Here is a 16,842-nt window from a genome sequence, read left to right as displayed (position 1 = left end):
ATAAATGTATGAATCTTAGGTAAGCGAATGTGAAATTATTAGAGGAGAATGAATGAATAGTGAAGCGAATGGGTCGTTATAAACGGTTATAACAAACTTGGTGAATGAACATAAAATCAAGCGAATGAACTCATACCATCAGCGTATGAACTCATCCCAACCTTCAAACATTTAAACACATTCCCAGATCTACACCAATATCCAATCTACATCAATTACCAAGCCAAATCACACAAAAACACAATCGCACATGCTAACAACACACTCGTACCAAACCGCAGTCAAAACTCAACAAATTTTGACTTCTAAAAGTAAAAATCCACAACCATAACCGCTATTACGTCCCACCAAACCACAATTCAAATCAAAACCTATCAATTCGATCAATCACAATCAACCGACCAAATAATCAATCAATTAACATCAATACGATCAATTCTCAGTCCAATCAATATCAAATATCAAGTAAATTAAATGAATTAATCTGTTCTAAGGTCCGAAACACTCGTACATACTTCAATCCATTATCACTCAGTTATACCTAATTGATAGTCAATTTTAATGAATCAAGAAGTCTGGATGCTCTGATAGCACTTGACAATCCTTATAACCATCTAATGAAGATCAATTGATTCATGTTAAGCTCGGATCTTGTTCTATGATATTGCTAATACAATCAACTATGGTTAATTATGTGTATAGTGTGTTTTTCAGAGAGAATTTGACAAAGTTTGGATACAAAATCATAAAATAGTTCGATTCGTTACTCAAACGATAAATTATAGGGTTATATAGAGGTAGAGTCCATTCACTGACATAACTAAGTAAATAAACCCATTCGCCTAGTCATTCATTGACATCCCCAACAAATGACATATAAAAAATAGTGAATGGTCCATACGCCTATAAACAGGCACATGGCCTTACAAAAATCCTCATATGCTGACATAACCAGCGTATGGACAAAAACTAACTCCATTTGCTTACATCACAAGCGAATGGACTTACATAAATTACAATATCAACCCTAAACTACTAAAAATGTCCAATCTAGATGACAAAGACTAAGACGATAAATATGTATCAACAAAAAAAATCATAAAAAACTTGTCTTTTCCATACTACATCAGTAACCCCATCTGCATTTCCCATCCTCCAAGTTTTATGCGAACATAACCCCCAAAATTGGGGTTCCTATATTCATCCTATATGATTATTTAATATATATTCTTTGATAAGTAGTTGTGATTAGAAAAAAGAGAAATGGTAATGAAGTAGAATAAATAAGTATTATTTAACTGAATATATGAGATAAATACAGGGAACCAAATGTGAATTATTAAACAAATGTTTAAATTAAAAAGAAGTAAAAAAAAACATCTAGTTAAGAGTTAATTGCAGTTATGATTCTTATGGTGAAACCCAAAACATATCTTTCAACCCTCGTGGTGGTTTTTTCGTAGTTATGTTCCATGTGGTGGTCTTTTTTTTTTTTTTTTGCAATTGGGTTTTCTGTTTATTTGACCGCTTGTCTGACCTCAAATAGAAGGTAGAAAGGTTTTTTGACGCTTAAATCTATAATAATAATAATACCACCCACCTCCCCCCCCCTCCTCACCATCACGACATCACCACCCCCTACCATCTCCAATTCTCCATCATCATACTCTCCTCATCACCACCGATTAGCCATCATAGAAACCGGCGGATCGTCCCTCAAAGAAATAGCTGACCACTGTCTCTCCATCAACATCCTCATGGTATTCACACACTAGATTTTGACATCATGCACAGAACAAACCTCTACATCCTCCGGAGATCCGGCGACCATCTCTCCAAGCAATCGCCAACCAGCGTCCTCCTCCCACTCTTTGCATCACCGCCATCAAAACAATTCACCATAGCAATAACCCACGTAAAATCAACAATTCAGATCACACAACCACTATTTAATCTAACGACCCCCTTTAATAGCTTAATCCCATATATATCTTCTATCATTGCATCTATACATACAAACCGTATATAACATAAAACTTTTGCTTCTTGTTTGTTGAAGAACAATAATAACAAAACCAGAAAGCCCAGATGTTGCTTGGTAATAACAACCAAACTAGAAAGCCCAGATGCTACTGCCGACTAGCAATAACAACATAGAAAGCCCAGATGCTTCCGCTGTCGATGCAGCAATATGGGTGGCGATGAAGTACCCAATGAATGCGCCGCCACACTACATGCCATACAACCGCTGCAACCTTTGGTACCGATGAGTCTACCAGGGCCTAGTGGTGGAGGATAGAATAATAAAGCGATATGGGTTAGTGACTTGCATAATTGGAGGGTTTCAATCGGTCGTCAATTTCACAAACTCAATTCAAATCTTAACGAAAAGAATTCAAATTCATGAACTCTAGAGTTTCTCGTTTAATTTTGTGGATTTTTGAAAGACGGGGTTGCAAATTGCAAAGTGAGGGTTGGTAAAATAGTAATTGCTCGGGTTTTTAAAATGTTTCGCTTAGCGGAGGACCCAATTGCAAAAAAAGATCTCCACGGGGACCATAACTACGAAAAACCACCACGAAATTGAAAGCCGTGTTTTAGATTCCACCACTACAATGAACTCTTTAGTTAAATTATATGTATGAGGTGGGCAGGGTTAACATTCTTGATATTAGAGAAGAAGGAACAAGAGTAAAGAAGCCCTGAACTAAAGTAGAGGGACCAATGATGCAAAAGCCTTAAGAGCCTTAAGAGTTGTGAGTGTAAGCTAACCTGTATATAAAATGAACTGTTTGCTTGCAGCTTCCGTGGCCGCCGCTTAACCCTAATATACCCAACCTATCATCCAACCATGGCCGTCGGGTAACTTCCCATCTCTTTCTTTCTTTCTGTACATAATTAATGTATCTTCATTTCGCTAACAATAATTGAATCGCAGAAAGAACAAGCGGATTTCCAAGGGAAAGAAGGGTGGGAAGAAGAAAGCGTGAGTCATTTATTCATATCTTGTTTGTGTTGCATTTGGATTTTATTATATAATAATAATAATAATTAACATTAAGAAACATGACAGCGCTGGTCCATTCGCGAAGAAGGATTGGTATGATATCAAGGCTCCGTCTCTGTTCACCACCAGGAGCGTTGGTAAAACCCTAGTTACTCGAACCCAGGGTACAAAGGTGATTCATTATTCTTATTTATTATCAACACTTGTATTTTATCTACATTATTATTATATTGGGTAGGGTAATTTGGTATAAGACCGGGTATGGGATTAATTAGGGTTCTACTACAGGCCTTTACTTTGAGCTCAACTTCACCTTGTTTATTGTTTATTAATTATTTACTCTTTTCTATAATATATAATAATTATTAATTTTTATACAGTATTTGTTTATTTGTGTGGGGAAGGAAAAGCTTCTTTAAACTTGCAAACCTGGTCTCACTGAGCGGACTCTGTTTGTTTACATCCCTAAGTGTTAACACTTCAATTCTGAATATGAACAGATTGCCTCGGAAGGACTGAAACATCGTGTTTTTGAGGTTTCTTTGGCCGATCTCCAAAATGTCGAGGATCATTCCTACAGAAAGATTCGGTTGAGGGCCGAAGATGTTCAAGGAAAGAACGTCTTGACCAACTTCTGGGTATTGTACTAGCCATATAATATTTGTCGTGCACAAACTCTTGTTTTTTTCTTCTAAATGTGTGATGAACAATATATTTTTTGTTAACTCTGTCAGGGGATGGACTTTACAACCGACAAACTGAGATCGCTTGTAAAGAAATGGCAGTCTTTGATTGAGGCACATGTTGATGTGAAGACCACCGACAACTACACTTTGAGGATGTTTTGCATTGGGTTTACTAAGAAACGTGCCAACCAAGTTAAGAGGACTTGTTATGCACAATCTAGCCAGATCCGTCAGGTACCATCTTATTTATATTATTAAGTGGTAAAGTTCAGTTAGTTGGTCATTTTTATTTTGAGTATGAATCTATAAATAGACGCTTATTTTTGTGATTTGTTTGTAGATTCGCAGGAAGATGAGGGAGATAATGGTAACCCAGGCACAATCTTGTGACCTCAAAGAGCTAGTTCAGAAGTTTATTCCTGAATCAATTGGTGGGGAGATTGAGAAGGCAACATCAAGCATTTACCCGTTGCAGAACGTGTTCATTCGCAAGGTCAAGATTCTAAAGGCACCAAAGTTCGACATTGGCAAATTGATGGAGGTATAGCTTTCGTCTCTCTCTCTCTCTCTCTCTCTATATATATATATATATATATATATATATATATATATATATGCTAGTTTTTATTACGGTGTGTTTATTTGGTTGGAATAATCATGTTCATGTATCAAGTAATGATAATGTTCTTTATATGCAAATAATAGGTGCACGGTGATTATTCGGAAGATGTTGGCGTTAAAATGGAGCGACCTGCAGAGGAGCCAGTTACTGAAGCAACTGAAGTGATTGGAGCTTGAAAAGTTTTGAATGTGTTTTCTTTCTTTATTTCATCAGTTTTTGTTTCATGGAGATCAATGGTGATATTTAACTCTTTCAAGTTGATATTCAATTTTGTATTGTGATGCATTTTTTGTTTTGCTTATCGTGCTTGATGTTGATTATGTTAAAAGGTAGTTTGGGCCAACTTATTCTTGGATTATTATGCAACTTTCTTTGTAAAAATCACCGGGCATTAACTTACAATGCTACTTAAGTCATAAGTGGACTGGCAATACAATAGAACGTAGAGGTGCATGAATTGGGTTTTTTTAATACTCTGAACAGGGTAGGAACCGGTTCTTGTCAGGAACAGGGTAGGAACCGGACCCGACCTGGTAGTAAAAAATCAGGACTCAGTGTAACCGGGTAGGGTAGGAACCGGGTAGGGTAGGAACCGGGTGTGGTTTATACCTGAAAACCGGTTCCATCGGGTTTTTCATTTTTAATGAAATATGATCGTTGGGAACTAGTTCCAACGGGCTATGACTATATTACCGTTTTTAGACCGTTGGAACCGGTTTGAAGGTACACACACACACACACACACACATACATACTATATATAGGTAGGCTAGGTTTAACTTGTTAAGCAACTTTCCTGACTTGTAACACTTCCAATACTTGTTAAACTACTTCTCTAACTCTTATTTAAACCAATGGCAAATAACGATGATGTTGTTATGGTCATCGACACCCCGAGATGCCCCGAGGTTTTGGTTCACTATGACCTGTGTGTTATGACCGACACACAGGAGATGGCGTGTTGCAAATATTGTGGCAAGTATTTGAGAGCGGGGTCGAATTTCACTCTCCGTAAGCATATCAATAAGTATTGTAAGGAAAAAGAAAACATTTGGACGCCAAAAAAGCGGAAGCGAGAGAGTCGCCCGGCTCTGCAAATCAAGCCCTCGCCGCCGGTAACAAAGCTTGATGGACATAAAAAGCAGGATGAAAACAACAAACAGTGTTTGTTATTTTTGGTTTATGTTTAATTATGTTTGTAATTAATCGTTTTGTAATAATGTTAGTTGTTATATGTATATCAGATCAGAAAAAATTACAATTTAACCAAATCAATTTCTCACACTCAAAACTCAATCCCTACTTCGCCCCCTTTGGCGAAACAACCTCCAAACACAAATTGCATCAATTCCTTCATCAATCCTTCAAATCCATTCGGTAAGTATGTTAATTTCTTGTTTTTCTTTGATTCTAGGGGTTCGATTTGACCATCTCAAGTCAAAATCGGGTATAACCCGAACCCTAGAACCGTTTTCCATTCCATCCTTGAATGAATCGGGCAAAAGCTCTTGATATCCCTACCTTGTAGTTATTATCAAGGGATTTGTTAAGATAATAAGGGTTAAACCTAGTTTTAGACACAATTTGTTCACGGATTCGATTGTTTTGAGAGAAATTCTGTCGGGTATGGGTTTCCAACATGAAAAACCATTCGATTCGGACCCGGAGTGATATTTTCGTCAAACCAGGTTGACAAGCGAGTTTGATTCATGATTCTCTGTAGAACAGACCAAAAACACGGGCCATGTTTCCTTAATCATGCCCCATGGTCAACTACAAGTCAACCAGGTCAACGTCACTCAACCATGGGGCCGTGCTCCTCTTCTGGAACAGAATGTTGAATTTATTCTCAGCTATCCATTTCATTAATACGATTCCATTTTTAGGATGTCCTAAGTAGGAGAAGACATGCATGCATTTCTTGTCTTTTCGAGCCTACTCAACGCAATCAAATTGCTCGGGATAGGCTTGCAATCATGACTTGTCAAAGAGAAGCACCCCATCTTTATGCTTGTACACACACGCTGAAATCTGTCAATCAATTCGATCAGTACAACCGGCTTGTGACGGGCCCATGGGGTCGAGTTTTTAGCAAAAAATGAAGGAGAACTCACTAAGGATTTCCTAGATTTTTTGTCGATGAAAACCAAGGATCTTTACACGTGGGATCCTGATGGTATTCAGTTAGACTTTGGGGGGGGGGGGGGGGGGTTACCTCTGTGACCCATATTGGCATTTGATTTGGGCATTTATACCCCTATGGAAATTGATACCGAACTTTGGTATGAGGCTGGGACAAACTTTCCTGACGAAGAGGATAAGTCTTCTACACCACCCGATTACGTTCGAAAATAAGCTTGGGAACAACTTATAATATTCTCAAGTTTTATTTCATGTAACATACGTTAATGTTTATTGGAATTTGCATTTGTATTTGTTAAACCCACCCGTTTTGACGTTTCAATATATTCTTGTTCATCGTTTATCGTTAACATTATATTCCTGGGGATTCACTTTTATCGTTCGTTCATTTCCTATTTGTTTTAAGAAATTAACGAAATTCTGAAGATTTAACATTTATGTTTAAACGATTTCCAAACTTTATGGGTATAATATGATATCCAAGTTCTATAACCTTTATTACATTTTTATAATATTTCAAAGTTCAAGGTCTAGTTTGTACATTATACTTTAATTTCTATTTTAAAGAAACTAGAAACTGCAGGGCTTATGTGAAAATTATTCAAATTATATTAATATAGTATTAAAGATCCCAAAATCTAGCCCCAGCTCTTGCGATTTCATGGCGAGAGTTCGACGACAACAATAAACCTCCGGCGAGCCATCAACCTTAAAACGTGTGTTTTAATTCAATTAAATCTAATAATACCCGTAGACCATAACGAAATAATATGTAATAACAACCACTAATGGCGTTTTGATCCAACCCGGTGGAAAACTTATTAAAATTACATTAACGAGTAATCAAGTCTAAACGCTCCAATTCTTAGTATAAATAGCCTCCCAACCTTCATCTAAACTCGCCCATAATCTCAAATCCTTCTGATAAACTCTCCAAGTCTAGTAACAAAGTTTTTAACTCCGGCCAACTTGTTTATCATCATCCCATAACCAATCCAGGTAATAATTATATGTTTATGAATCATTTTTAGCCATAAATTAAAACCCCCAACCTATTTTGATCAAGCATGGAACCAGTTAACTGACTAAAGATCTAGGATTTCTTTTTGAAGAAGATGATGAACCAACATGTGTTTAAATAATGATGTTTCTATCTTAACATCAACAAGCAGCCTAGTTCAGTTGGTTTGTTCCCTTGGGTTTGAGCCATAAGACCCCGGTTCGAACCTGGGTATACATATTTTTGTTGTTTTATTTTTTTAATCATTTCCTTCCATTATTTTAATTAAATTAAATTTTTATGAATGATTATAACTCAAATAAAATCATTTTAAGATTTAATAAATTAATTATTAAATAATTTTTTGATCATCTATCGTCTAAAAACCCAACTCTTTCATATCCGTTAAAGTTTCGTTAAACCCGTTAGATATAAAATTTATATTATTTATTCGTCATGTTAACTCTATATATGCTAACGCAATCATAATCAGAATAATATTAGATCGATAAAATCCATTTCCTTAAAAATTATAATTTTCATATTAATATTAACTTAATAGTTAAATAATATTAAAATAGTAATTTAAAACGTTAAAATCCGTTAAAACTTAAAAATAATATTATAATATAAAATACTTTAAAATAATAAAATATACACATTAAAATTAATGCAATATTCCTTTAACTAAATTATTTACCTTTCAATTACGTTAAAACTCTTTCATATCCGTTAAAGTTTCGTTAAACCCGTTAGATATAAAATTTATATTATTTATTCGTCATGTTAACTCTATATTTGCTAACGCAATCGTAATCAGAATAATATTAGATTGATAAAATCCATTTCCTTAAAAATTATAATTTTCATATTAATATTAACTTAATAGTTAAATAATATTAAAATTGTAATTTAAAACGTTAAAATCCGTTAAAACTTAAAAATAATATTATAATATAAAATACTTTAAAATAATAAAATATACACATTAAAATTGATGCAATATTCCTTTAACTAAATTATTTACCTTTCAATCCCGTTAGTAGTCTTAATTTTTTTTTTGTATTTATTTATTTATAGTTCGTGAGGTTTAACCGTTTTGATGTGTTATTGACTTTTATTCTTATTTCCGCTTCAATATCAAAGGTGATTTTTTCACACCCTCATTTTAAATGCTTTTACATTTTGGGGGTAGCATGCATATCCTATTCAAAGCATTTACTTAATTATTCATTTTAAAACTACAATTCGTATTATGAACTTGTGTGTTTACTTGCTTACTTGCTTCAATTTCAATTTCTAGTGGTGGCTTCGATAAGTTTGATCATACGCCCCCTTTGGATTCAGGACCATCGTGTTATGAGTGGAAAATGGACCCCTGAGCCGAGTACGTTGGTTGTTACCAACTAGAAAGGACCTTGCATGCGATTATCTGAGTACATTGGTTGCTACCAACTGGATAGGACCTTACTTGCGTTTTACACTTGTTTATAGAATTGTATTATTCTCTTTTACGTATATATCAAACTTGTGTGATTCTCACCAACTACTTGTTAGTTGACTTTATTTTATATACATGCTACAGGTACAATTATTAGAGTGTTTAAAGGCTTCCACCATTTTTAGAGCCTTAATGATTCTCTCTCAATCTTTGCAAAATTTTTAGTGTGTTTCCAAGAGTGTTTAAAGGCTTCCACCATCCTCAAGATCCATCATTCCAATTTTCAATCTTTGTTTGATCTTAGTTTGCATTCCTTTGTGCTTGAACATGTTTTGTAAGCTTATTTCTTGTTTGATTGTAGTTGTTTAAGCCTTATGGGCTAATTACTTTTTCTATGTAGACAATGTTGAAACTCTTGCTAATGTGATATATTATCTATGCATGATTTTGGTAAATAGGTGTTCTTTCAAGAACATGGTTGAATTTATGAGTTGATATTGATGGTGTTCATGCTTGTTAGAGTTGCATAACCTTGTTAGTTTTACAATTGTTTAGGCATTCAGGTTGTAAAACTATGTTCTATATGTTTGTTTGTAAACTTTGAATACTCATATTTTCTTTGTTTACATTACTATGTTAGGAATGACAGGTAAAGACTAACTAGGTTGTAATATTGTTGATGAGCATGGAACCTAACACTTGATATTGGAAAATTGATGAGTGTTGTTATGATTCTTGACTTGGTGATGACTTGCTAGTTAAAGTTTCATAAGTTGATATTGATTTCATGAGTTTGGCTAGTTTATTGTAATTTAGGTGGTTAGATTGTTTGTTCATGCTAGCTTTCCTTTGATTATGAAACTTTGTTGTTTTGACAAATAAGTTAGTCTATGTTTATTTCTTGATTGAAAACCCATCATGATGATTATTTGCTAGTATTAGGTTATGTAAGACCACGAAATCCGGGAGTCCAACAGTTGGAATATCATACCATAAAATTTACGAAAAAAGTGACACGTTTATTTAACCTCAAAATACAAATAGTGGAAGTCTTTCTTCCCAAAAACGCAGGAAGCATCTAAACTGAAAGTAATTAAGTTGGAAATAAATTGTACTTTTGTATAATTCAAAACTCAAGTCTACACATGATGAATAGTGATAATAAGAATATCATATATTTACTCAACACATTAGTAAAATAACACATCTTCCTCAGCCAAGCACAAGACACATATCTCCTCACCTTAAGTCTCCAAACATAAAGTAAGGGACTTAAGGAATTTTGCATTTTGAGAATTATAGTTTCAGAAAAAGTATCTTTTAAGACTTTGTATTAAAATATCCTGAGGATCATATATCCTGAGCATAAAATACTTTTATGTTTTTAGAAAACATAATCAAAAGACTTATTAGGAATTGATATAAAATATCTTAAGGATAATATATCCTTATGGCTTGTGTGAGTTATCATAATCAAACCAAAAGATCATACCTTGAAATATAAATTGAGTGATAGAACTAAGTGTAAAGAGTACCTTTGTGGAGATCATTTATAAATCTAGTTAGCTTACATATGATATCCCCAACTGTGTATCTCTTTGAGTATCATGTTCCTGGAATTTTGCTAGGTTAAAAAAAACTTTGTAACATCTATCCATTTAGTGATTGTCCGATCTTCGATATGTCAAAACAAAGTTAGATAATCCTGGCGATAAAGCACATTTACTGGCGATAAAGCCTTTGTACTGGCGATAAAGCCTTTTCACTGGCGACTAGGCCTTTACTTGAGAGACATGAAAATGTCTAAGCTTGAGATAATACTGGGGAAAGTCCCAAACGTACAGGCATGTAAATGCCAAAACTTGAGATAACATGAGAATGCTATAAACCTTAGATAACATGAAAATGTTATAAACCGTATGTGTGACACGTCTGCCACTTATCTTAAGGATTCGGTATATAGCCAACAACAAACGGATTATCAGCTGGTCTGGTCTGCCTGCCTCGAACTATACCTGAATCATCGTGCGCTCCAGGCGTTCATTGGAAAGGTGAAAACCTAAACCTTAGAAGATATCAGGGATATCTTATTCGTGTGTGAGGTGATCAGCCTCTAACTGTTGTGAGGATAACATATCTTTGGGATAACTGCAAAACACTGAAGTCTTAATGAGGGGTGGGTATTAGCCTGGCTAACCCTCTGATGCTTAAGTCAGTAAACTTGATTTAGAGATAAAGTTCAAAGAGTATAAAAGTAGATGGGGAAACATACCTTTTTCCTGAGGATACGAACATACCAGTCAAGGATACTATCAAAAATATGCTTTAAGGTGGATAGCGTTCCAGGCTCTTGGTGTAGGAACAACTTCCATAGTGATTAACCTGTAGGCCCCTTTTCCTGCTTCTGAATCGATCAAGTAAAGACCTTCCCACTTGGGAGCTAGCTTTACATCTGCTGGGTTAGTGGTATTCTGAAATGCCTTTCTTAACACCATATCTCCTACTTGGAATCTTCGAATCCTGATATTCTTATTGTTGGACTTGGCTATTCTTTGCTGGTATGCTGCCATTCTGATCCTGGCGAGATCTCTGAGTTCATCAATGGTATCCAGGTCTTCAGTAAGGATTTGGTTGTTGGACTCAGTATCTTGGATGCTGGTTCTTGCTATGGGGATCACCATCTCTGTAGGGATAACAGCTTCGGCCCCAAACACCAAAGAGAAAGGTGTTTGTCCCGTTGCATTGTTTGAAGTGGTTCCGTCAGCCCAAAGAACAAATGGTAGTTCTTCAGCCCATTTTCCCTTCTTGGATCCCAATTTCTTCTTTAAATTGTTGATGATGATCTTGTTACTTAACTCAGCTTGACCATTGGCTTGAGGATGTACTGGAGTTGAAGTCACCATCTTGATTCCCCAACTTTCACAAAAGTTGGTTGTTCTACTACCGATGAACTGTGATCCATTGTCATAGACAATCTCTGCTGGGATACCAAATCTTGTCAGGATATTGCGTTTGATGAATGAGATCATATCCTTTTCTTTAACTTAGATAAATGCCTCTGCTTCGATCCACTTGGAGAAGTAATCTATCATAGCTAGCATAAAGACCTTTCCACCAAGAGCCTTGGGTAGCTTTCCACAATGTCCATCCCCCATTTCATAAATGGCCATGGGGATATGATAGGATATAATGGTTCAGCTGATTGATGCAAGATGTTGCTGTGTCTTTGACAAGCATCACATTTTCTGGAGAAGTTCATTGCGTCCTTCTTCATTGTTGGCCAGAAGTAACCTGTCCTCAGTATCTTGGATACTAAGGCTCTGCCCCTAGTGTGGTTTCCACAATCACCTTCATGTATCCTTGAGAACTTCTTGTGCTTCTTGATATTCCAAGCATCTCAAGTATGGATCTGCAAGTGATTTTCTATACAAAGTATTGTTTAGGATAATATACTGGGTTACCTTCATTCGGAAAGCTCTTGGATTTTCTCCTTCGGGAATCTCGTTATCCTGAAGATATCGCATTATAGGATGGGTCCAGGATATTGGATTATCTTCAGGATTCGAAGTCTCCAGGACTTCTTGGTTCTCCTTCGTTGCTGGAGTCAAGATATGCACGATAGGTATCTTGACATCATCTGGTATCTTGAGAGCTGATGCCAAATTTGCTAAGCATCTGCTCCAGTGTTCTCTTCCCTTGGTACCTGTACTATATCAAATGTTTCAAAACACACAGCTAATTTCTTAACTATTTCTAAATATTTTACTAAGTTTTTTGCATTCACTGCATAAGAGCCACTGAAATGGTTAGTTAATAACAGAGAATCAACATAAACTTGAAGATACCTGACCTTCATATCCTTAGCTAATTGCAAACTAGCTATTAAGGCTTCTAGTAGTATGAAATTCACAAGATATAGATAGAGGTATTATGTCCCCCTGTGGCGATTTTAGTAGGATACCTAGACCTGTTCCTCTTATGTTGGAGGCACCATCGGTATGCAAAGTCCAACTCTCCTTGATCTCTAGTTGTTGAACTTCCTTTTCTACTTCCTTAAGTATATCCTAGCTAAAATTAGCCACAAAGTCGGCAAGTGCTTGAGATTTTATGGCTATCCTTGGTTCATACAAGATATCGTACGCCCTAAGCTTCACAGCCCACTTTGCCATCCTACCTGACATTTCTGGTTTTCTCAAAACAGCTTTAATAGGATAGTTAGTTTTTACATGAGTAACATGAGTTTCAAAATAATGTCTTAATTTAGTAGAAGCCATTATAAGTGCTAAAATCAACTTTTCAAGATAAGAATACATGGATTCAGCAACTAGTAGACTTTTACTTACATAATATATTGGATGCTGTTGACCTTCGTAATCTTTGACTAAGACAACACTTATTGCACTTTCAGAAACAGCTAAGTACAAGGATAATAGTTCACCATCAACCGGCTTCATCAGGAGTGATGCTGAGGATAAGTATTCCTTCAAGGATACCAATGCCCTTTCTTGCTTCTCTCCCCATTCGAATTTTTGATTCTTCCTCAGGATATCATAGAAATCTTTACATTTCTCTGAAGATCTTTAGATGAATCTGTTGAGAGCTGCTATTCTACCTGTTAACCTTTGGACATCTTTGATATACTTGGTGATTTGATATCCAGGATAGCTTTGATCTACTCAGGGCTTGCTTCTATTCCTCTCTTGGTAACCATATATCCAAGAAACTTTCCTGCTTTGAAACCAAAATGACACTCGGCTGGGTTCAGCTTCATGTTATACTCATCCAGGATGTAAAATGTTGTTGCTAAGTCTTTGAGAGGATCCTCAGCCTTTCTTGACTTTACCACCATGTCGTCTATGTAGACTTCCATCGTGTCCCCCATTTGGTCTTTGAACATCATGTTGACTAGCCTCTGGTATGTTGCACCTGCATTTTTTAGTCCAAAAGGCATTGCAGTATAACAGTATATACCTGTGGGAGTCATGAAGGCTGTATCTTCTTGATCTGAAGGCTCCATTTGAATATGTTGGAATCCTGAGGATGCATCCATGAAGGTTAGCAGCTTATGGCCAGCAGTAGCATCCACCATTGAGTCAATGTGTGGGAGTGGAAATGGATCTTTTGGACAGGACTTATTCAGGTCTGTGAAGTCCACACACTCTCCACTTTCCATTTTTCTTTTGGACAATAACTATGTTAGGGTACGGATTTTCGGTATCCTTAGTAAGCAGTATGTTCACGATAACTTCAAGATACGGTATCCTCCGAGGTAACAGGTATCCTAAATATGTTATATGACTAAACAACTTGCTCGCAGCCTTTCCTTATTTAGCTGGTCAAGAGTTGTCGTCATAATTGCTTGAAGAAGCGGACTTACTGTTAATAAGACGTGGCCAAGAAGGAAAGACGCTGACTTGCTGTTAATAGAGCGTGCCCAAAAAGGAAACGTGCTTAATGGAGTAATTAATGGCTGATTAGATTAGTCCATAGTTTCCTAATTTATAGGAAGGTTTGTTACTCTTGTTTCATTATAAATAGAGCTAAGAACTTTGATCAAAACACACACTCTAGCACTCGAAATGTTACCAGAACTAGCATTCTCTGTAATCACGATCAAGTTTGAGCTCCACCATTGTAATCACCTTTATTATTAATAAACCAGTGGTGATAGTTTTCACTGCCCGGGGTTTTTTTCTGGTTATCCTAAGGATAACGGCTTTTTCGTCGCAACAAATCCTCGTGTTCAAGCACTTTTACGTTCATTTCATACAAGCACCTAGTCCCGATTACTAATTTGGTTACGAAATCGTTGTTGTTAATTTTTGACCAAAACAATTTGGCGCCCACCGTGGGGCTACGGTGCTTCAATCCTTGAAATCCGTTTATTTCATATTCAATCACTTTCATTCCCTTTACAATGGCCTCACAACCAAAAACCAGTTCATTCTTTGCACCGGTGGTCACCGCTGCTTCAAATGTCAACCCAGGACCTCCACCAGTGCCGAAGAAGAACACTCTGCCCAGAGGAGAACTTCCACCATTCGCGGGATCCTCTACACGGGTAGACCCGGCTATTTCTAACAGTGACATTTTTGCTTTGATGATACAGGTCAAAATACACATGGAGTAGCAAGAAAAGACCAACTCAAGGCTATTTAAAGAGATTGAAGGAATCAAAAAGAGGCCAGGGCAGGAGGCTACTCCAATCGGGCCCAGGATTCTTGTTTTTGGTTCTCCAGGATCATCCATCCTTCAGAATCCCGGGTCCTTGGGGACACAATCAACAACGACTCCGTCTTAGCAGTAATCAGGATACGGAGGAACTTATCTTCCGGTATCCTCAGAATTACCCAGACCAATGAGGCCAAAATCTATCAACATGCAACCTCTTTCAACTATTCCAGCTGGCGTATTCTCGTCAGGATCCCCCATGGTATCGTCTGAAGTGCATGTCGAGGACGATATCCCAATGCAAGTGTCACCTTATCCTGAGGATACCCTCAATGGAAATATTAGCCGTCAAGACTCAGGATACCAGAGACCTAACCATGACCTCGGTAACAGTTTATTTAATGCTAATTTGTACACTAACCGCAGACATGTGCAGGATATGGGGATATCCCCCGAGATAGCCAGGGAACTGCAAAAAATGAAGGATATGATTTCTGGTATCCCAGGGATAATACGTCCCATAGCTGAAGTACCTGCTGGTAGCCACAAGTTATCTAGGTTTACCTGGCCTATATGCGACGTAGAAATCCCCAAGAAGTTCCAAACTCCCAGCATGAAGCTCTACGACGGCACTACGGATCCTGAGGAACACTTAGCTCAGTACAGAGAAAGAATGGAGATCAACCACATCCCCATTGACATCAAAGAAGCTTGCCAATGCAAGGGATTTGGCTTAACATTAACGGGGCCAGCTCTCAAATGATTATTGAGTATTCCTTCCAACACTATTACATCATTTTCTCATTTGATTAATTTGTTCAATAACCAATTTTTTTGTAGTAGATCTTTTAAGAAAATGACAGGTGACTTATATAGAATTGTTCAGCGTAATAATGAATCCTTAAGGGATTACATAACCAGATTTAGCAGGGAAGCTTTGGAGATCCCCAACTTTGACATGGCAGCTGCTGTCGAGGCCTTCAAGATGGGACTAAGGAAGGATTCTCCTTTCTATGATGACCTTGTCATGACTCCATGCAGGAATCTTGATGAAGTCAGAAACAGGGCATTAAGATATATTCGGCTAGAGGACGACAAGAAAGCTCATGGAAGCTCGGTTATCCCGAAGTATGAATCTACCAATAGAAAATCAGACACTCCATAGAAGTACACTAGGCCCAAGCCTTATTCCAAGTAGGAAAATCTGAGGATAAATGCTGTGGAAGAAGATGAGGATGATGAAGAGTATCCTAAAATCCTGAATATTGTTTTAATATTGATATTAGTGGTGTGATTTTTGCAATGCAGGACCTAGGTGACAAGGCCAGATGGCCTAAGAAGAATGAGAAACCCGGATCAAACAAAGACAAGTCAAAATGGTGTGCATTCCATGAAGACTTTGGCCATCGGACAGACGAGTGTATAGCACTCCGGAAGGAGATAGGGTACCTTCTCAGTAAGGGACACCTAAAGGAACTATTTGGAAGAAATAAGAACAAGAGTCAGGATCCTGTCAAGATACCTGAAAGGGCACCTTCTCCACCACCCGGGGCTAAGGTGGTATTTTTTATCTCGGGAGGATTTGACATCCGTGGGACCTCGTATTCAGCAGCCAAGAAACGTTCTAGAAGACGAAGATGGATAACGGAGAAAGACCTCTCCGCACTTCCACATTGACGACTCAAAGAATCATATCCTTCGATGAGGAGGATAGATGTGACCTTGTGGATCCCAACCACGACGACTTGGTAATCACTTTATGCATAGCTAACC

At 37.0% G+C, this 16,842-nt stretch overlaps 1 protein-coding gene across 1 annotated transcript; it reads left to right on the top strand.

Annotated features, from left to right (window-relative positions):
- The first annotated feature begins 2,840 nt into the window (after positions 1-2,840).
- On the top strand, positions 2,841-4,590 carry LOC143560483 (small ribosomal subunit protein eS1-like). Its single transcript, XM_077048778.1, has 7 exons — positions 2,841-2,862; positions 2,939-2,986; positions 3,074-3,179; positions 3,508-3,645; positions 3,742-3,927; positions 4,034-4,234; positions 4,399-4,590. Exons 1-7 carry the CDS (start codon positions 2,852-2,854, stop codon positions 4,489-4,491), a joined length of 783 nt encoding a protein of 260 aa, XP_076904893.1. The 5' UTR covers positions 2,841-2,851; the 3' UTR covers positions 4,492-4,590.
- The last annotated feature ends 12,252 nt before the right edge of the window (positions 4,591-16,842 follow it).

Source organism: Bidens hawaiensis, unplaced genomic scaffold (assembly GCF_021521415.1).
Source record: "Bidens hawaiensis isolate Kalapana, Puna unplaced genomic scaffold, B.hawaiensis_p1.1 tig00001143_1, whole genome shotgun sequence".
Lineage (NCBI taxonomy): Eukaryota > Viridiplantae > Streptophyta > Magnoliopsida > Asterales > Asteraceae > Bidens > Bidens hawaiensis.
Note: the sequence above shows the minus strand (reverse complement) of the source record. Positions and strands in the feature narration are given on the sequence as shown.